At 48.4% G+C, this 23,054-nt stretch overlaps 1 protein-coding gene across 1 annotated transcript in view; it reads right to left on the bottom strand.

The window, feature by feature from the left end:
- LOC119093504 (lysosomal cobalamin transporter ABCD4) overlaps positions 1 to 23,054 on the bottom strand; it is a 51,169-nt gene that overhangs the window by 8,244 nt on the left and 19,871 nt on the right. The window contains exons 5-6 of the mRNA XM_037216464.1: positions 8,768 to 8,884; positions 7,758 to 7,883 (exon numbers count right to left, since the gene is read on the bottom strand). Of these exons, the coding sequence (XP_037072359.1) occupies positions 7,758 to 7,883; positions 8,768 to 8,884 (243 nt within the window). The remainder of the gene's footprint in view (positions 1 to 7,757; positions 7,884 to 8,767; positions 8,885 to 23,054) is intronic.

Here is a 23,054-nt window from a genome sequence, read left to right on the forward strand (position 1 = left end):
ATGCCATCGGCGCATGCCATCAGCAAAGTCCGCAAAACATGAGTTTGTGTCTTCTGTTTGCTGTTCTCTTCTTTTCTTTCCTTCAAAACGATATTTTCTTACACCTTTTATCCGCAATTTGAAAAAAGAAAATAATAATGACCAATCACCAAATCGTATCTGCGCTTGCTAAAAGTTGACTTCGTTTATTTGAATCGTGCCTTAAAAGGTATGGATGATGCATGACCCTAAAAATATTTTCCTTATGTTTGAGAGGGGGATGTTTTGTTTTATACAGAGCTTTTATTTAGCTTTAAAGCCTTTTTGCTGAAAATGATACATCAGTGATTCATCCCGCATATTAACGATGTGCATGCTATCTACAACCTGAGCCTGAAAGAAGAAACCATCGTCATGGGCATCACGCATGACAGAAGACTACGAGAACATCGGTCCGTATGTTCAAAGTATCACGTAGAAATAGCTGTCACCGAACGCGATGGTATCGTTATCGAGGGACACCGGCAGGAATTTCAATTCTACCTCGGTGGAGATTATAAATTCTGCTGACTGTGCTGGGTTTCAACGCAGCGCATGCAACCCATGCTTGCGTGTTTTGTCATGCCCCCAAACTAGTGTCACCTGGGTTGTCACAAACGGCGTGAAAACGTGCGTCCAAAGGACCCTGGTGTGGTGAGACCCACCTTATCCCAATCATTCCCCTAAAAAACGTGGCAATAGGCGTTTTTCACATGAACTTGCGTGTGCCAGGCAAGCTGCTGTCATGCATCTTTAAACAAATTTCGGACAAAGGACACCGCGAAACGTGTGTGCGCACCATCAACGAAAATGTGAAAACTCGGGAAAGCTGGCCAACGGAAAAGACCAGATCGACACGGCGTGCCTGTCATCGCAGATCATGATGGCATACTCAGCGTCCTTACCACCACAGACCTGCTGCTCCAGTGTGTGCCCAAACCCGAAGCCGGAAGAAGGCGTATGAAAGATGTGCTTTGTCAGTACCTCAAGCTTTCCGAACTCGTGAAATGTAGCGACAGCGCATCGCTGCTGGAAACCGAAGGAAAAAAATCATGGACCTGTTCGTAGCTGTGTTTCAAAAGAAAATGGCCACGCCGTATCTTCACATCATGCTTTCACACTTCTGAGATCGCGGGGCGTCTTGGTGCTCTTGGAAAGTTCTCCCAGCAGGCGGAAGAAAAACTGAACCGTAGCGTTTCCGCCGGATACCTTAAGCGCAGCAACTTCAAAGACGTTGCCTTGCAAATCATGCAGATGCACTGCAGGCGAGCCATGTACCAGTCTCAGTGAGTGTAGGTGGCAGCTGCTGGCAGTGTCTTTTTTCGATGTTCGAATGTGGTTACGATCGCATGATATGCCAATGTCGTGTCATTTGTGTTAAGTGGAATTCTTAAGTTGAAGATGTCTTTTTAAATTCTATGGCAAAATACAGAATGACCATTGCAGCTTTGTATTTATTTTGTGTAGCAAGCACCGATTTAAAAACGTTCTGCATATCATACAACATTTCTTTCGAAATTTGACGACCATGACCTTTACCCGTACTTAGTATGAATGCTATAAATATGGTATGGTACGGTATAGTCACAATATGGTATAGTCACATAACACGTAAAGTGTTTTGGCGCAGACGTGGCTAGGAGTTGCCCCTCGTACGGCATACACGGGCCGAAGCGTGATAAACTCGTTTTCGACATTGACCGACTTTGACCTGACATGTGACCTCGACTTCGAAATTTTGAGTACGTTTAAGGTCCGACTCATTGAGAACTTTCAAATGCCACTTCTTGCGTGTAACTGTGACGATTAATCCGAAAATAATGTGGGAGCAATATTTCCCCCCCCCCCCCGTCCGGTCAACATCCTTGGCGGCGATGACATGCGCAGCCAAAATGTGTGCCGCACATATTAATGAGAAAGTAACAATCAGGTACCTAATGTGATTATCAAAGAAGATGCCATGAAGAACGTGCTCCTGCTACGCCAGATAAAAATCATTTTGTTCCCCTGAGAACACATAATTGCATATATTGCAAGTTGCAATACATCCTAAAATAGCAGTATACTGATTGGACTACGGTACTGAGAACGTAATATAATTGTTGATTTCGCTAATAAAATTACATTCATGTCGTTAGGCACTGACCCTATTCCTCTGGAAATTAGTAAAAAGATGTTGCACATATATGTTAAAATGGCCAGGTCTGGCTTAAGCGTTCAAAAAAAAGACAAAGCAATAATCTCCATGCAATTCTGTACATAAAACCGGATGGGGTTTCAAGAAATATCCCGCAGCATTTGTGGAAAATTATTGCAACAACACTACCGTGAATTTCGGCGCCCCGTAATGCTCGTAAGATACAAGAAGGTATTATTTGACTCCATTTGACCGAATCAAAATCACAAAAATCAGAAACGACTGTCTCATTTCGGAAGATGAACAACTGTACAACATTAACCCGAGAGGGTTTTTGGCATATCCCAATGGTTTGGCAACAATATGTGTTTTATTACGATTATTCCCCTTTCCCCCGCGGCGCGCGGCACCGCAGGGGGCCGGCCCGCGCGCCCGGTGAGCGCGACGGTCCCTAACGAGCGAGTGTTGTGGTTAGGCGCTCTTGAGATCGAGCGGCATCAAGGCCTGCGGAGTTGAGCGTACAGCTGTGGAAGGTATGTAATGAGTGTGTGATGTTGGGATGCGTTGTGGTTCATTGAAAGAGTGCTTATTATGTTTGAGGCAGGAATTTAGTAATCTATCTGCGGATTTGCAGCTGTTTACCTGTGTGTCGAGGATATCTTGAACCTGGCACACCATATCTGTGAGTGCGTTATTGCCGATCATTGCGGTAAGTTTCTGCTTCGTATGCCTTGTATTATTGGTAAGTGCAAGCATTATTTTGTTGTTGTTTGTTGGTGATAGACGAATCAGTATTTTCCATATGTTACATCAGGACCCCCTCACAACACACCACATTGGAATGAAGATATGCTGATTATTTTGCTAGCCACCATGGGCCTGCTCGTGGTAGAACCCAGATTTGATTTGTCTCATCTTTGAATTAATTTGGTTTGTGCCTATAAATGTCTATTTTAGGGACTTAGTTGTTTGTGATCACATTTAGATCCATGCTTATCTGCCTCATGATTTGCATGGAGCCCGAATTCATTTCAGTCATGTGAAATATGGGGCAAGGCCGGCACCTGCATTTGCTTCTAATGTTCCTGTTAAATGATTAAACAAAAAGTTGTTGTAAAGTCCACAGGAAGAATTGGTCATTGTGCAACTGAAGTTGAGATGTGGGATAAGGCTCTCACAAGCAACCGTGCACTCGGTTTTCATTGAAGGACTAGGCTGCGATGAGCAAGAACACTATTGTTTTTTTCTGTGATTGTTACAATCTGCTCCAGTCTATTACAGCCTGCTTCCAACATTCCACCATTGCTGTGGCAACTCACTCTCAAAATGTAGAACCTGCCCAAAAAGCTTGCTCAAAAACCGGCTCCAGACCGCTCGCATTTGTTCCAAAATTGGGGGGAATATAACATAAATAAAGCAGCTTTTATAGCCTTATTTCTTATGGAGTAACCAGGAGAATGGACAGCTGGATGTGTCGATGTCAGCTTCATGCCTTTATCAAAACAAATATCAGTGATGGTAGATAACTGTTGATAACTGGTGTGACTTTTGTCCACCATCTGTCCATTTTCCTGGCTAATTTTTAAGGACTTGGACTTTTAGTGCTGTTCTTTGTATATGTATAATTTTCCTTGCAAATACCCTTAACAACTTGCAGAAATATGGCATGCCAACAGCAGCAGATCATGTTTATAGGAAAAGGGATGTTGGCATATAAGAAATGCTACCAGGGGTGTAGCTTCATAAAAATGATTGGAGTTGATGAGTTAGTACATGTGTATAGAGCATCAAATATCAGAAACTAGGTGTTCACCCCTAGATTTTCCCCAATTCCTGCGTCCACATGGAAAAGGAGGAGCGGAGGAGCAGAAGCCTATAGATGAATAGGATCCTGCACCATTGTATGCTGCATACATGTAGGGGTCATGTAGCTGTGAAGTTTTGTTTAAGAGCCAAATAGTTATGCAGGTTAGTATATCTTCACAGCATGTTCACAAATTTCACAATTTCAGGTTGCGTAAAAGAGGGAACGGGAGGAATAATGCCTGAACTTCCTAAAATTGTTCTCTTGTGCATCAGTGCATATGTACTCAGCATGCTGATTGGCATGATCACTGAAACAGGCATCTGCCTCTGTGTGCACGTCTGACCTCATGTGGCTGCCTGTCAAACTCACTGGGGGGGGGGGGGGGGGGGGGGAAGACGCTGAATAGCTGTGTACTTGTGGAAAGGTTCACCTGATATGGATGGGGCTGAGGACAGATACTTGGGTTAAGAGCAACACCAAATGAAAGGTTTGTTTCTTTCCTTATTTGCCCCATCTGATGCTCCTGGATAGGGGGGGGGGGGGGGAGCTGAAATTCCCTCCAACTGAACAGGATCCAGTATCCTGGCTGTGTCATCTGACCCAGCAAGACCACCTAACAGCTCACTCATGAACACAACAGCTAACATGTATCATGCCTGACCTAGTGTGCCTGCTTAGCAGTTCACTGATTGGGACCAGAGCATGACTGTTATATATGATCTATGTGAATGCTTGAAAGCTGTCATGGGTGTAGAACATAATCTTGCATGTCTGACCCAGTGTGCCTGTTCCACACAAAAATTTGTGATGGGTGTGGAGCATGACAAGTGTTATTTCTGACCCGGGGGTGACTGCCTGGCAGCTACTGATTGCGATGTACTACCATGCACGGTAGCCGTCCTACATTTTAGTGACGGCTTCCATTTTATATCGTTGGCGTTCGGTGGCGCAAAACGCTTGTATATTGCCGCATGACGCGCGGTCTGGAATATGCGACGAAGAGCGCGGACAAAGCATATGGCGTGTTAAGACCAATTACTGATAAATAAGACTCGGGACACGATACCGCATGGTGGCAAACTGGGTGAGAACACATTGCAGCACAATCTAAACAGGAGGGAATAAATATCTAGTACCCGCTAAGCCAAATTAAGAGCTTCAATAGTGCGCGTCACGTACGTCCGCAATCGCCCGCAGAGGACAAAAGAAATGTCTGATTCTTTCATACCTCGCACGGATTGGGAAGCGGCTGACCAAAGCCTTGTCCTAAAGCTCTTCAAGCAGAAATGTGAACTGTTTTTTCTCAGTGAAAGAAATCAAGAAAGAAAAACGAGTGGACCATATCTTGCTGGTTCTCGGGAGAGCAAGGCCTGAGATTCTACAACTCATGGGCCTCCCAGCAGAGGAGGCGAAGAGCCCTTAAAAGGTATGGGACAAATTCCAGACCCAAGTTGAGCCTTAGACCAACTTCAGAGTGGCCAGGCTGTTCCTCCAACGCCTGAAGCAGGAGGAAGGCGAGTCGTTTGATCACTTTGTATCCAGATGTAAACTCCAGGCCCAAAAGTGTGCCTTCAGAGATGACCAGGAGTCCAATGAAAGGGTCATGGAACAAATTATCATTGGCACATGCCATGCTGAGGTTCAAAAAGAGCTCCTCAGCAAAGATAACACTCTCAACCTGGACAAAGTGCTGGAGGTGGGTCGCACACATGAAGCGTCCATGCAGCACATGCAGCAACTGAAGAGCGTCCAATCCCAAGACGCCAACCAAGCAGTGCACTGTGTGCAAAGAAGCCAAAAAGGTGACAAAACATGCAACAGATGTGGCCACAAAGCTCATCTTCGCGAATAAGAGTGCCCAGCCATGGGTTCAACATGTACCGTGTGTGGAAAGCCGAACCACTGGAGTACCGTCTGGTCGGGAGGTTCAAGATGTACAGCCAAGGGACAACAAACCGATGTCAGGAAACAACGACCGAGCTGTCCACACTCCGTCCCGGACAACCCATCCGCGTACAGCACCCTCAAGCGGCCGATGGGAACCAGCGACCGTCGTGAACCAGCGGCCTGAACCAAGGTCGTACACCATCAGAGTGGCCAACGGCGGCGGGTTTATCGGAGGGAACCGGCGACACCTGCGCAGCCTCAGCCCGTCTCCAACTCGCTTGGACAACACCACCCCAGCCAGGACGATGTCCGCGCCAAAGCAGAGCCCACCTCCATGAGCTGCCTGTGCTCAGACGAGCCCAGAGCAGTAGCGGTACCACGACCAAGAACCGCCAAACATCCCACTTCCCGTTGCGGTCGAGTTCTGAAGAAACCGGTCGCCTGGACCTATAGCGTGTAGTGTACATATGTTGAAAAGGGGGGATGCGATGTACTACAACGTACGGTAGCCTCCCTATATTTTAGAAACGGCTTCCCTTTTATATCGTTGGCGTTCTGTGGCAAAGAATGCTTGTATACTGCCGCATGAGGCGGGGTCTGGAATAAAGACGAAGAGCACGAGCATAGTATATGGCGTTTAAGACAAATTACTGATAAATAAGACTCGGACACGATACCTCAGCTTTCAGTTCACCAATTCGAGAATTTCTCAGCAATTTCGATGTCACCACACGATAACGGATGATGAAAAGCTGAAGGAAATGAAGCAGGACATGACATTTTTTTCTAACAACCTTGCAACAAGGTGCTCATTCATTACACACGCACGCACGCACTAACACATTCCGTCTGACGAGCGCACGTACGCACGCACGCACGCACGCACGCACGCACGAACGACAGACAGAGATGTGGATATATATATATATATATATATATATATATATATATATATATATATATAGTTATTCATTTTGCCCTAGTGGCTGTCGAAAACAAGCCTCTGTGAACTTCTTGTGTCAAATTTGTAAGCTGCTTGGTAGTGACCTAGTCAAATAAGGTCAGACCTCAAGTAACATAGTATCAGGTCAATAAAATAAGGCCATACTGTAAGTGTGAGTCCGAGGTGCCTCAAATCTCATGCAATCAACTTAAACCATTTAATCTTGAGCCTGGCGACATGCTGTGCTCCAGTGATTTGCTTTGCCACGCCCTAAGCATGTTGATTGACCCCATGGCTGAGCATTCGTGACTCCGGAGATGAGTTTGGTAGCCACATCTGGTGCACATTTATATCTGCTATGTGCGACCCCCCCCCCCCCCCCCCCCCCCCCCCAACCAGCGCGCCGCGTTCAACATTCAACGAAAAATGTTCCATCCTACGCGAGGTCGCGACAAGTCTTGGCCGGCCCCCCTTTTCGTGACTCGTTCTCAGTAGCAAAACGCTGTACTAAGAGGTCACTCCCGTTTCGCATCCCAGCAATTTTCAGGAGAAAATCCCGGTTGTTACGAGCGCATGGGTGTAAGCCGAACACTATCCAGTACCCAGAGATCAAATGACGACAGGCTGGGCAATAGCTGGCCGAAACGTTGGGTGCATGCGATGTATATACGCACAAAACGAGGAAAAAACTCATAAAAATATTTCTTACACAACACAACGACCATTTGTGACAAAACGCGCTCAAAGATGACAGCTTTATGAAAAATTGCCTACTCTTAATATACTGCTAAAATTATGTTCACTTCAAGCCGCAAAACAACTCCAACCCGAGCCGCGGACTGAACCCACGCCACGTTCCCCCTGACCACCCCCACGCAGCGTTTCATGAGCTATCGATTGGCATGCTGTCGATAGACACAACTTCCGACCCCGACCGCCTGTGCGACCGCCCGGTCGGGACTGACCTGAAGGTGCCCTCCTTTTCTTCCTGCTTCACCACGTATGTGACGATTGGAGTCATAATGACCTTGTTGACGACAGTCGCTACGACGAAGAAACCGTAGATGCTGAGGATCCCAATGTACCCCGTGCTGCCAGTGGAGAGCAGAATGGGCGTTTAGGGCATTGTACGGCATCAGAGACCGGGTAAAGAGTGAATGTCCATCGAATGACAGTAGCAACGTCGCTCCACCCAAAGCATGGGCTTCCAGCGTTATGAGCATTTTATGGATCTGATCACAGCAGCTGACAGTTGTTCGGAAGACAATGACAACAGTCGTATCATCCTCCCGACACATTTCCTAAATCCCTTGTGTTACAAAAGTCCGTAAGTGATTCTAAGCTTGTTTTCCATCGACTACAATGACATGAAGCACAATGCCAATGCACGGACGGTGTGTTTAATTATATCTCGCCTTACCTGCAGTTCTTTGGTTAGGTCGCTTCACTGCTCATGCCTGTTACAACGTGTCCCACCTCACAGCACGTCACAACAGGCGGCATTCCGAGCTAGTTCTAAACAGGATTACCACCGATACTACTTAAAACGGAATGTCCAATGCGATGCCTTCCAATAGCACAAGGCACAAAACGCAAAAACGCGCGACACTCCCTGAGGGAACCTTTCCAACATAACTTAATCTCGATCACTGAGTGTGTCCATGACAAAGGCAGACAGGGGACATCTTGCAGTGCACAGATCACATTATTGTTAAATGCGCTGGGTATTTTATCATATACGCCAACAAACTTAAATTTCACCTAAATTGCAGGATTGGACCACATAATCTTGCAGAGCACGTAACATGGGAATGTAAGATCAGGAACACAAGGTTTGTACAAAGGCCAGGAGCTACTGGGGCACCCGCTGAACAAAAGCTGACCACGCAACTCATCCTGTGGTTTGCCCGGTGGCGTCGCACTGACCCAGCCTGCACACGGGGCGCCGGCGGCACCACGTGATGGGTCGACTCACTTGACGTAGACGCTGTACGTGTAGTATCCGACGATGAAGGGCGCCATGATCAGCTGCGAGAACATGGTGCTGAGCGTCTTGCACATCTTGTCCACGTCCTGCGTGATGCGCTGGTCACTGCGGCAACGGCAACAGCAGTTGCGTCACTGGCAGGAGCCGGCCCAGACGGGTTTCCCCAGCACAGACGGCTGTCTCGCTAACCCAGACGACTGTCTCGCCCTCGTATGAGGACTAACCTGAGACAACAGGTTGTGTTACACTGGAGATGCACGCCAATGCACTTAACAAGCGCTATCAAGTCTCAAACGTTCTGGTCCCTGAGCCTAGAGGCAACTAGTTTTCGTTAAGTTTGAGCTTTTGGCTTTCTTTTATTACCACAACACGAACAACGACAACGCGCAAGAAGCACGTCACCTCACGTAAGGCCTCGCCGGGATGGATTTGAAGAAAAAACCGACCCCACACAACAGGCTTGCCTTACCTGCCAATATTTTATAGGTGGCGTACCCCACGAGACGGGCCGTTTCATGCAGCCTTTTACGACATAATTGAATCATGGCTGTGCATCAAACTGGACGAAAGGCTGAGGTTCAGTTCGCTCATACTTGGCGCGAGACTGAATCTCCACAGATGTGAAGCATTCCCTGTGGCAACGCTCACGAGCATGGCTGCATGTCAAATATCCGACCCATTTTCAGTAAATTAAACATGAGCCACGACAGATGTGAATTGCAACTGGTTATGGCTTGAGTGATTGACAAAAAAATGGATACGTAACCGGCTTGGATGAGTGCCGATAGTGTATTGGTTAACGCGTCTGCGTTAACCACCGCGCGCCTGGGAAACCAGAGGTACGAGATTCGATTCCCCACACTGCCCGTCCTTCCTGCCAGGACAGGCAGGCGAATAAAACCTCAGCAGTTGAGCGCGTCTTAAAGCGCCAACGATGCCAATCGGGCTTGGACTAGAATGACATTTACCAGTCTGTGAGAGTCAAAGCATCGGTTGTGATTGATAATGAACCAAGAATGAGCCGAGAGAGGAGATGTGCACTGAACCACAAAAGGTCACATGAGGATTTGAGCACACTTACGGCAAATTATTCGACTGGATTGCAGAAAAAAATGTGGCACCTGTCATGACCTAGCCCCGACACTCCTCTGGCCCACTCTTCTATACTTCTATCCTAACCAGGTCTTCATTGGGGAGGGAGCCTTCATACAAAAGGTCAATTCTTAATTATCGCGTCACCGGAGAAGGCAGCGGTGTCCAAATGATGAACCGGTACGCAAGACTAATAATACGAGGCTCACGGCACTGAATTGCACAAGTGCGGCAGCAGAGGTGCCGAGGGGCACTTAAGGGTGGCTCGTTGCCACGCCCCCCCCCCCCCTTCCTTAAGCAATGGGAAATTATGGCGCCCTTTTGTCTGATTAAGGCGCCCCTGTTACAGTAAGTTAAAACAGGGCGTCTCAAAATACCAGTACAGAAGAGTTCGTGAAATCAGGCGAATGGGCCATATCCGACACCCCAAGGTAATATAGGAGGAGCACACCAATCCCAGATGACGCTGTCTTCCAACATTAGACTGGCAGACCCCATGCCCCAATAGAAGGGTGCCCTAATCTTCCAAGAAACGCGGCGCCCATGGCTTTGGTACAGCAGCGCATCAGTGGCCGAGCAGAGGCATCGTACTTCGCCCAGAGAAGCCCAGGCCTGAGAAGCCCAGAAGCCCAAGCTAAAGCACAGGTGCTCTCTGCTACATGTTACGTAAACACCCCAAAACGGATGATGAGGAGCTCCCCAAGCCCAAGCAGAAGGGCACGCCACGCATACCGGCGGCTGAGAGACTCCAGACCTCACTGCAGCTGCCCTCCCAGCCCGGTACAGCCGACTCTGAATCAGGCCAGTAAGGCGTCCATACACGTACACGGAGGGGCGCCCCAGGCTTAGGAAGCGCGGTGTTCCCAAGTCTAAGTGGACAAACGCCAACGTACTTGGGAGATATCCCAAGTGTACGTGGTGGTGGCACAGGGTCGCTCCAAGACCAAGTAGCCCGGAGGAGTGAGCCTGGCTGGGCCTGCCTAGTTCCTCTCTGGACTGGAAATCCGAAGACGAAGCACATGGGTCTTACCGCACTGGAGCAAACATGCACTTCAACGATTACGACGAGGTGAACTTCAACGAGATACTCAACAACAACAGCAACGCGGGCTGGACTTGAAGACAGAGAAGGGTGCCGCCAGTCCGGGTGGAGGCCAGAGAAAAAAGGGTAGTGGAGATGGTAGAACAGAGGAAAGTCCGACAGGAGAGTGGAGGTGAGTGGAGAAGAGGACAGGCTAGGCAGAGGGGCATGTCAGTATTGGGTTAATTCTCCTTTCATGTAGCAGAGTATCGGCCCTGGAAAGCAGGGAGCCCAGCTCAGGCGAAGGGGCGTTTGCGTGCGGACGCACATGAATGGGCCACAGCGGCGACTTTTCGTGTCGGCAAACCGAGGCACGGGCACATGGGTCTCGACAAGCGAATGGAAACTGCTCTCAGTCCCAATTTAGCAACGAACTGCGACGTTGTTCCCAGCCACTTAAACGGCTGTGAACAATGGAATGGAACAAACAAACAACGAGACCGCGGTCTTGAATGTCTGCAAACGATATAAGCCTGCGCAGGAGTAGCAACGTGCTGGTAAGGGTGGTCCCCAGTGTTATGGGCCAATTGCGATATTTTGGGAGCAAAATGTGCATGCATCATATTGCCCTTTATTTAACACTTCAACCGCTGTCACCGAGCTCTGAACGTCAACGGTTCATACAGTGCGAGGCATGTGAGTGCGTATAGCGGGGTACAGTGAGCTGGAATAGTTTTTAACTAGGGTAGGAGTGAAAAATTACATCGAAAAAAGACCGTGCGAAAGTGAAAGATTCAATTAACAAAAGTTGGAACTTCTGCGTCGTTGAGAGATGCCCAGCAAACAAAGACATGCACTTCAAGTTGGCATGGACATAATATCATAAACGTGACCAAGTGTTTTGTTTTTGTTTTTTAACATCTTAAATCATTAGTGAAACGGAAAACATTGAAGAATAGTAACTTCATTACAGCGGAATGAGCGCCAAAAACAATGTAACACGAAGTTTTGATGTTTTGTTTTGATGCCGCACTTCGCACTCCCCTCCACATGATTTTTAACACAAAAAGAAAAGGAATTCAACAAGCAAAACAACAACAAAAATTCAACAAGCATAAAGCATCCAGACAAAAAACCATTGGACTCCTACACATCAACACATCGAATCAAACACAACACATGTGTATCTGGATTCTGTGAAAAAGGGTCAGGAAAGATAAATATTATCTCACTATTTCCAGCAAAATACCAATAAATATTTCCATGAGTCACATAATCAAGCCCAACCTCATGAAGCCCTACCTTATCTCATACTTTCGAATTCTGTACGACAGCAGCATTCAAGAGTCAATGATTCTTGCAAAGTTTCTACTGCCACTTGCCATGCAATTAACCCACTTACTCTATCTTAGAGTAGCCCATATGTTGAACATCATCTCAACTCACCTCACCTTCTTCTTGACGGCAGCACTTGTGATAAAACATGACAAAGCTGATTTGTGGCTCGTTTCAACTTGTGTTTTGGTTCAATTCATTTGTAACAGCTTGTTGACTCTAGACAAAGTTGACAACACACAACTCAAAACCCCTGAAATAACTTTGAAAAACCGATTCTGATTGTTATGGTTGGCCTGTTTAAAGGCAATAGTGGAAATGCTCCACAAAACATTCTGTCTTCTGCGAACGTAATGCAACTTATAGACAGCCACAAAAGCAGCTTTGCTGCTCGCCTTTTCAGCTGCTGCAAAGGCATCAATTTAGGTTTCATTATTCTTTGGAACAAAATAGTTTAATTGCATGTCATGTGGCATCATTATTTGTCTTACGAACAAAAATCGTTGTACTTAAAGATAAAAAGGCCAAATCTGGTTACAAATCATGTGTTGAAAGCGGGTGAGGTTAGCAACTAGTTGCTCCACAGGAGCAACTCACTGGATTTTTAAGGGTAGGCTTCTTTCTACGCCCCCACACAAGTCAATATTTTTCGCATGGTTTGCTGAAAAAACAGGGTCATCCAGCCCACCCACAAAATAGACATATCAATCATGTCCACCAGCCTAGAACACTGAAGTGCGAAATAAATCAGAGGTCTGTATGAGAAAGCAGTTTCGAAGGGAAGAATTTCGCTACCAAACACTCCCGTATTAGCTGCGCCAGGTCTGTCCCAAACCTATGTACGACAGGATAAGGTAACGTGATGAGGTAGTGGAACTGGAATCATTACTGAGCTCCGCCATGGACCAAAAAAAAAAAAACCGGCTAACTGAGGTTTAGCAAGACTAAAATGACGGTAAAAATAACTTCCGCGCTTTAAATCGTTTCCTTCTTTTCCTATGAACTGTTCACTCATGGGTGCCTATGAAACATGTTTGGGCGGCTGGCGAATTAATCCAATTTATGTATAAAATATGCACAATTTGGCAGTTGGGACATATTGCAAAGAAACTGGTCGACATTTTAAGCCATAGATAGTGTCTCACGATAATCGGAGAGGAAAGACAAACGCAGTGTCCTAGAATTGCCAACTGTGGGTGTAAAGCAACACCCCATGAGGAGGAATTTTTCACTCCTTTTCCCCATATCTTATGTGAATTTTTCACTCCTGCTTGACATTGTCTAATCGCACATGCCAAACCCTTATTTCCCTTTCTGAGGTTTTTCAGATGTCATCCAAAACCGAGCTCACTTGAAACCACCAAGCATAAACGAGGCTCCACAGAACCTGGACACCTATGGGTATGTCTTGCCTCACCTACATCTGAATCATGTCTATGTATGCACAGAGCAAGGGTGCCAGGTACCTCCAAGCCCAAGAACCCAAACGACTCCAGCTGCTTGCAAGCATTAAGCTTGGTTTGCTTGCAAAATGCATCATAATCGGCAGCTGTGTGCCAAGTGCAACGTTTTCACGCATTCCCTACTTTTTTTTCTTTTTTTTTTTTGGTCTCACCACCACGTCACGAAGGCAGAGCCTGTTGCAAACACCAGCGAGGCTTGGTAGAGAATTTTACCACACGTATTTCTTTTTTCCCGAGAAAACTTGACCACTAAATTGCATCACTCCCGAAATGCAGGAGTGAAACATTCAAGAAATGTCTTCTTAATTAAATTTACAAAATCAATATCACCATTTGAGCACTCATGTTAACCGATTTTAAGTCAAATCGGCTGATTACAAAAATTTTGCTAGGACAGGATCAGTCCTTACATTTATTGCACTACTTCTGTTTTTCTTGGTATCATACCAGTGTGATACCACTTTATTCTTCCTTCCTTTCCCATTGCCTTTCGAGGTACCATATGTTGCTTAAAATGTTGACCCATTTCCTTGCAACATGCTCCAACTGCAAACTTATGCGTATTTGGTGCATAAATTGGATTAATTCGCCAGCCGCCCAAACATGTTTCATGTGCACAAAAGAGTGAACAATTCACAGGGAATGAAGGCGACAATTTGAAGCACGGAACTTATTTTTACCGCCATTTTTGCCCTGATAAACGCTCGGTTAACCGTTTTCTTGGTTCATCGCGGTGCTCAATGATGATAAATCTAGGCCTTTTCAGCGTCTAACTCACCAGGCTACCTGACAAGGCTATCCTACTCCTGCCATATAAAGCTTTGGAACAGACCTGACGGAGCTAATACGGAAGTGCTTGACGGCGAAATTCTGCCCTCTGGAGATGTTTATCATGCACAACTCTTAGTTGTTTCGCATTTTAATCTCGTAGGTTGGTGGGCATGATTTATATTTATATTTGTGGGGGTAGGGGGTGGTTGGGATGATGCTAATATGATGATGATGATGATGATGATGGTGATGATGCTAATATGACATGATGATGGTGGGATGACTCTGCCAGCAGACCAGGCAAAAGGTACTGACTTTTTGCTTTGGGGAGCAGGAAAAAGCCAGTAAGTGTCCTGTGGACCAAGTTATTGCTTACCTTACCTGTTTTCAGCACATGATTTGTGAACAGAGTTAGCCATTTTTGTTTTAATCCATCGAGTTTTGTGATAACATAAATTATGATGCCACAAGGCATGCAATGGGCTTATTTTGTTCCCTATTCTTGATCATTTGCCCCAAATTTCTTGAAGTGGTCCCTCATGGCTGCTTCAACCAGACGTTTTCTATAGCTGTCATGGTTTGCTGACTGGCAAATGACTGTACTGTATATATGCATTATATTTTTAACACAGGGATACTCTAGGCTGCATAACAATTATAATCTGAGTAAAATATTAGTATGTAACAAATAGACCACCCCATTTAAAATGTGAAGCTAACATATCAAACTTTGTCATTAAACATGAAAACATGATTAAAAAAGCCTAAATAGATGCCCTTGCTGCAGCTGAAAAGGCAGGCAACAATACTGGCATGGTCATCTAAAAGTTATGTTACTTTTGAAAAAGAGAGATTGTTTTGTGGAGCAGCCATTATTGCCCTTGACAAAGGTTAACTATGGCAATCAAAATAAGTTGTTCAAAGTAATTTAAAGTCTTTCGATTCATGTATTGTCAACTTTGTCTAATGTCTACAAGCATACACAAATGAACAATAAAAATGCAAGTTGAAACCAGTCAAAAATTAGCTATGTCATGTTCTTATCACAAGTGCTGCTGTCAACAGATAGGTGAGTTGAGATGATGTTAAACATATGGGCTACTCTAAGTTAGGCTAAGTTGGTTAAGTGCGTGGCAAGTGGCAATGGGAATTGTGCAAAAACCAGTAACTCACAACTGCTGCTGTGATACGAACAGGTTAGACAGGATGATATGAAGTAAGGCCTCTTTAGGTTAGGCATAGTTAGGCTACTTTCAAGGAAACAAGCGTTGGTATTTTGTAAGAAACAATGACAAAATGTTTGTTTTCCCTGACGCCACCTTAACAGAAGCCAGATGCATGTATATTGTGCTTGACTTGGTGATGGGCTGATGTGTAGGAGTCCAAGGTTTTTTTTAGTGTTTTATGCCTCTTGAATTTTCTGTTGTTATTTTGTTATTGAATTCCTCCGCTTTGTTTTGTGTTAAAGGTGCTGTGGAAGTGAAATGCAAAGTGCAGCATTAGATTATTGGTATTAATAATTGTTTTATGCTCGTTACTGTCATGAAATTACTTTGCTTCAATGTATTCTGTTTCACTTTAATGGCCTAAGATGTCAAAAACAAAATAGCTTTGTCAGGTTTCTGATACAACGTTCATGCCACCTTGAAATAGATGAGTTTGTTTACTGAAGCGCCAGGCACGATCTCATGAGTTTCATCTTTTGCGAACTGATTTTTTTCACTCCCGCACGGTCCTTTTGCGATGGAACTTTTTGCTCCCACCCTAGTTCAAAAACGATTCTAGCTCCCTGGGAAAAGAAAGTTGCATCACACTCGTGTGAGACTAAGAAAAACAAAAGTAGTTAAGTAAATGGAAATACTTTTTTTTTAGTTTTTTTGACAAATCTTGTGATTAACTCACATGACTCACAACCCGTAGAAATGAGCGCTCAAATGGTGATATTCAGCCTTTTAGATTTCATTCAGAAGGCATTTCTTGAATTTTTCACCCTACATTTCCGGAGTGGTGCAATTTAGTGGGTCAAGTTTCTTCGGGTAAAAGAAAAACAGGAGTAAAATTATCTACCAGGCTTTGCTAGTGTTTGCACATGGCTTGCCTTTGCTGGCGTGGTGTGATCCAAAAAATTGGGGACGTGTGAAAACCTTGCATTTGACACACCTGTAGATTGTGATGCATTATGTAAACAAACCAAACACGACACATGCAAGCGGCTGCAGTCACTGGGGCTCTCGGGCTTGAGGGTACCTGGCGTCCATGCTCTGTGCATACATATACGTGATTCAGATGTAGGAGGGGCAGGATATAGCCGTGGGTGTCAAGGTTCTGCGGAGCCTTGTTTATGCCTGTTGGTTTCAAGTGAGCTCGGCTTTAGATAACATCTTACAATCTCTGCAAGCGAAGCACGGGTTTGGTATGTGTGGTTAGACGATATCAGGCAGGAGCGAAAAATTCACATAAAATATGGGGAAAAGGAGTGAAAATGCCTCGCCATGGGGTGTTGCTTTAAACCCCAAGTCGGCAATCATAGAACACTGCTGGGGGAGAAGCGCAGGTTGCTCACGAGCTGTCGGCGGCGGCGGCTGACGAGACACATCCAGAAGTCACCCTATGCGGGTGGGGGGGGGGGGGGGGTGGGGGGGGGGGGGGGGCGGAGAGGAATGGGCTCAGACGACAAATGCTATGTATCCTAACAAGTGAGGACCATCCTACAGCCGATACGGTTCTCGCCGTCATTAAACCAGAACAGCACTGGAGTATGAATTACGAAGCATTACGAAGCATCAAGAAATTAATCATGTGAAAGAATGTAAACAGGTTGACGGCCGAAATAGCAATCTCAATTCAAGAGAGTGCAATGCGCCAGGACGAATGATACAGCCTTTCACGTTCAAATTAGCTGGAATAGAATGGGCTGATGTTGGCCATCATGACAACATTATTTGCTTTCTGGGGACGAATTAGATGGAATTGGGAGCTATGCGCCGCTGGCGTCTATCGTTACAACGTCCACGCCCAATTGTGAATTATAACCTCATGCTGCCAATATTCCATGTGGCTTTCTTTTCTGCGCTGCGTGAATAAGTGATTTGATCAGCAAACGACGCCAACAAAACGACATGAAATGTTGACGGACAAAGCGTACCGTCCAGCGCACTGAACGACCTTATCGCACCCCTCCCACCAACGAAATCGTGGGAACTTACCTGATTCCTGGACGCGCGTCCGACCTAATGCACCAAAAGAAGTGCCGCATTCGGTGAATTTTTGAAAGCATTCTCTGGAGAAGCGTCCGGACCAGTTGGCCTTGCGACAGCATTGGGGAGGCGACTGCAGCATCGACAAGACATAATAGGGATATCAATTTCAATTATTTTCACGTCCAAATTGTGCTGTCACCGTTTTGTAACAGCACAACGCTCCTTCCCTGCACTCACGATCGCCGTCGCCATGACAACCGCCGTGGCACCTCTACTGGTGCAAATAAAAGTGTTTGTGACTGACCCAGCGAACAAAGGTCTCTTACCGGGACCTATATTGGCTGAAGTTTGAACCAGTGTGTCACTATGGAACATGTGATACTCCCATTCCAAAAGCCAAAGTGTGCCCCGCAAAGAGCTGCTGTGGTAAACGCCAGGTAGAGAAATGCAAAACCATAATGTAACGTTTCATTGAATTCGCGGAAAAATAGCTCCATGTTCACATGTCTTCTTGTCTAACCGAAGTGTTCCGAACTTTCGTGGCATTTATCACACAAATTATTTAACAAACTAGTGTGTTGCAAACATTACAGAACACGTACGCGGACAAAACCACGACAAATAAAATCCCTTACCTTCATAGTGGCCAGCAGGGAGTCCAATGAGATTCTCCCCGCAGGAACGGCTACTTCAAATAGAAATTCTGAGCTTTTCAGAAGGGTTTCGAGAAAACCGGTAACACTGATCAAATCGCAAGCGCCTGATACAACAATAAATGAAAAGTACAAGAAAGGTGGCATGCTCCCTTTAAAAGGGCGCCGCTGAGCTGCTACCCACGCGAAGTCTGGCCATACCAAGGCCAGATCACATCCGCGTCGTTTGCTCACGCTGCCGTGATGGCTCGTCTCTTCCAATGTACACGTGATCGGGGAGCGGCACAGGTCTGGTCGTCACGTGACCATGGCCCTCGGCGGTGTCGGCGGGAACAAGCCGCGGGCCTTGAGAAACGCATCAGGGCGAGAAAACCTAACGGCCAAGACGATGCAACGTTCTCAGATCAGCTCAGTTTTCCGTAATATTAATGCGTCCCTTCCCGGAGACTTCGACGCCCCACCGCACCCGCGGCTTCAACTTTAAACCCGTCGGTTTGCTTTCATATCACAAATCTGGACCCCACACGGTTTTGAGCTCGAGCGTCACATCTTGACAATGTCTCTGGCTGTTACCCGACACAACAATCGTGACAAAATGATAAGTGGTATATGAGCTATTCGTAGTATTTCAACAGCGGACTTGGTTGGCACCATGTCGTACACTTCTCACATCCTAACTTCTGGCGCAAACCTCAGAAACGACCAGGAAAGTGTGCACGTATATATAAAGTATATATATATATATATATATATATATATATATATATATATATATATATATATATATATACGTATATATACGTATATATACATATAAATATATGAAGTATATATATGGTATATATATATATATATAAAGTATATACCGTAATGCCATACACCATCCTTTCCGGCGCTGATGATGACGATATTGGGGCTTAGGGACACGCCAACGGCCCAGGTCATGTTGCGCCCACAGCGAAGTCAACTACTTACCGGGGCGCGTACGAAGCAGAAAATCCTACAGCCAATGGGGAAGAGAAAGCCGGCTCGTACGAATGACATTCGGGTCGTCGCCTACCCATGCGCTCTATTGCAGACCTCCCGCAGGTCGTCCAAAATCGCGTCTGATGAGAAGCATGACACTGACGTAAATGCACCTCCCACGACCACGCTGCAATGTAAAGCCACCGCGTGGATACCCCTCAATGAATGGACCGTGCGCTTACCGGCACCGAAGGTCAAAAACATATCCAGTCATGTAATGTTATTTCTGCGGACGGCTAAGTGGGCACATCAACCCGGATGAAGCGGAAACATCGCTTGGGCGGTAGCCTCGGACGTCTCAGACGTGGCCGTCGTTCCAGACGTGTCCGTGTCTGCAAATCACGTCAGGTCTGCATTCAGCTCCCGCACTCAGGCCGCGCCCGCAAGTCGCCGGCCAAATCACGCCAGTTGAAAGAAAAAGTACGAAAAGTGGTGATATCTACACCGTTCGGCGTCTGTGGCGTTGAAACGAAGGCGAATAACACCACAACCAGCGGTGTGTTCCGACAAGAAACACGTAGAAATATTTTAGCGGGATCAAGCTCAAAGCACACGCCAGCAGAAGCGTCACACACTGCTCGATCCACCAGCAATCCCTCGGTACAGCGAAGCAACGTGTGAAAACGCAGGCCCGGCGAGCCAAGAATGACATCTGGCGCGCGCACAACTCAGTCGGCGCGGGCACATGTCCGGGACACGCCGCCACACCTGGGCGTCGGCAACGTTCGACGGGTGAGGAGCGCCTGCGGTGCCCACTCCCTGTACAGCTGCGCAAGGTAACCTCAGTCGGGAAGAGCCGCGGCGCGTGCGTCTGGCCTGTTAAGCCGGAGCCTTTACGAGATGTTTCGGTGCCATTCCAGTTGCACGTCGGTTTACAACTGGATGAATGAAAATACACGGCATATGTTTCTTAAACGGCCAGAACTGCCAGGCCACAATAACACTGGTCCGTGACGTCGTATCTTGGCAGGAGTAGGTCCGCAGGCAACTACTGGAGGATTCAACATAAGCATTCTATTCAAGCGGCTTCAACCTTTACAGAACGTGCCACCCGGCGGACAAAAGGGCCAAAACTATCGGCTGCCAGATGGAAGGCTTGGGTTCAAATCCCAGTCGCACCATGGCCCCAGAACGGTGATCATGAAGCGTGCTGAGGTGGCCTCTGTAGTCGCTGTCACACTGCAAAGGGTGTGCGAAGAAGCGCGTCACGCCCCCCCCCCCCCCCCCACCCCCAAACAGAAGTATGCCGCTCCTGCCCCGGTCCGGACACCACTTCCGCCGCGCGGCTCGTGTCGCCCGCTGCGCGCTACTCCTTGTCGGACCGCCGCATGGAGATCTGGACGGAGCTGAGCGAGTCGCGCCTGCCCAGCCAGGTCTCCCAGATGAGGCCGTCCCCCTCCGTCGACACGCGCCCCTCCACGCGGCGGCCGGTCAGGTGCGCCCGGAAGCAGCACGCGCCGCCCAGGTGCCACCAGCCCGTCTGCCAGCGCACGGCACACGAGCCGCCGCCGTCCGGGGTCGAGAAGGGAGCGCCGTCATGCGCGCTCAGCGCGTCGCCCGCAGAGTTATCCACGTAGCCGCTCACCGACAGCCGGAAGCCGTCGGCCTCCGGCCCCACCGCGAACCGCGTGTAGGCGACGTGCTTGACGCGGCCAAAGGTCGGCGTCGGCGTCAAGGTGACGCGCGCGCGGTAGTTGAAGCGGCTGGTGAGCACATGCATGGCCTCGTTGCCCAGCCAGAACTCGCCTTTGAACGCGCCGAAGCCGTCGCGGTACTGCGCCCAGGAGCCATTGAAGCCGTCGCTGCGCGGACCGGGGAAGCGGCCGCGGCGCGCCAGGATTACATGGGCGCGGTTGAAGCGCGCCGCGAACTGACACAAGACGGGGAAGGGCGGCACGTTCGGGTCGGGCTGCACCATCAGCGTGCGCCTGCCGGGTCGCAACATCGGCGCCGCCTGCAGCCAGTCGTGGCAGTCTGCCGCCACACAGGACCCGTTGGCGCGCCGGCCTGTCGGACACGCGCACGTGCCGTCCACGCAGACGAATCCGGCGCGACCGCGCAGGCACTCGCTGTCGCTGGTGCAACCGTCGTAGGGAAGCGCCACGCCTTGGCGAACCAGCAGCTGCGCGTCGCCGTCGGCGGGCTGGCCGCGGCGGCCACGACGGCGCGCCAACCGGCAGCGCCAGCCGCCGTCGACCAGCGGCGTCAGGCCCGCGCGCAAGCACGACTGCGAGCCCAGGCACAGGTTGGAACACTCGCACTCCGAGTGCACCGTCAGCACGCGCAGTACGTGGGACTCGGCCACCGTGAGCGAGCCGTTTTCGAACGGCTGCATCACAAGCGCGCTGGCCGGCGGCGGGAGGGCGGCGAACCGACCGGCGAACGGCCGGTCGTCGTAGCCGCGCGGCTGGGCGCCCGCCGGCGCCGTCAGACCCAGCAGCGCCAGCAGCGCCAGCAGCGATAGCAGCTCGGTCGCGGTCGCTAGCCCGGTCACCGCCGGCGGACTCGGCCGCGCCGGCGCGGCGGCCTGCGGCGGCGGCGACGGCGGCGACGGCGGCGACATGGCGGCGAATGAGGCCCGCTCACACCGACGCACCTCGGAGCTGGGTACGCGGTGGTACCCAGGGCGACGACAAACCGTCGCCACGGAGACTCCGCTGTTGGTTGCCGACCGGTAATTTCGCTTGGTGGAGACAGCGTCGGCCACAAAGGACTGCGCCAAAATCATGGCGGGACGTGGGGGGGGGGGGGGGCAGGCCACGTGAGAGGAACACAGATCGAACGATGGCGTGCAGAAGCCAAAAGAGGGACATGGGAGAGACAGAAATTACCGGAACAATACGTCCACACAAATTACGACTGACGAAACCGTCCATGCACTTATAGGAAGCATTCAAAATTTGTATGGGGTTTTGGACTGAACACGCGATCTTGGAGATCGTTCAGTGCAGTTCACGGTCCAGCCCTTCTTTGGACCTAAAACGTTCTAATTGCTGGGCTACACGACCGCGAAAATGTGACGCTATTTGGTGCAGACTATTCCAAGGTCACGCAGGCAGAATGACGCGGAACAAACGCCATTTAAATACCGATGGTCACCGCATTGGGCAAGGCGGCGTTTAAGGCCAATAATAATATAGTCGTTGGGTTATGCCTGTCTGACGTTGGCGAATGCGGTATCCAGATATAACGGACCTCCATCGGCTTTCAGTCAATGTCTGTGCAGACCGTGCAAGATTCAGACCGGGTCGTTGCTGGTTATTTGCAATAGAGCGCTTTTGATCAGAAGTGATCCTTTCAGGGCTATGAGATGAAGGAGAATGGATAACGATGGGAAATAACAGCATGCGCCTGGGGACCCCTCCACCGACCTCAGCCCTCGAAGGGACCACTCTGCGGGGTTTGCGTCGAGCGCCCGAGCGGAGTCCCCTCCCCCCCCCCCCCCCCCCGGGGGGCCTCTCGGCCCACTCGTGGCTGGCGCATGCAGCCTGCTCCTGACAAGCGGGACGTCCCGAGGAAGGAGGATGAAGTAAGAATGACGAAAAGAGGGTGGCATGTCCAGACAAGAATCACGTTTTGTCCTACACAGTACAAGAAGCTGGGAATGGACATAAGTGATTACGAAAATAAAACTTGTAGTCGAATACCTTAAGAATGGCGCTACAACCGAGTAAGTGATTGCCAGTTAACGACTTTAAATCACGGACAACTATG

The sequence above is a fragment of the Pollicipes pollicipes genome, unplaced genomic scaffold (genome assembly GCF_011947565.3).
Source record: "Pollicipes pollicipes isolate AB1234 unplaced genomic scaffold, Ppol_2.1 Scaffold_4002;HRSCAF=4701_pilon_pilon_pilon, whole genome shotgun sequence".
Taxonomy (NCBI): Eukaryota; Metazoa; Arthropoda; class Thecostraca; order Pollicipedomorpha; family Pollicipedidae; genus Pollicipes; species Pollicipes pollicipes.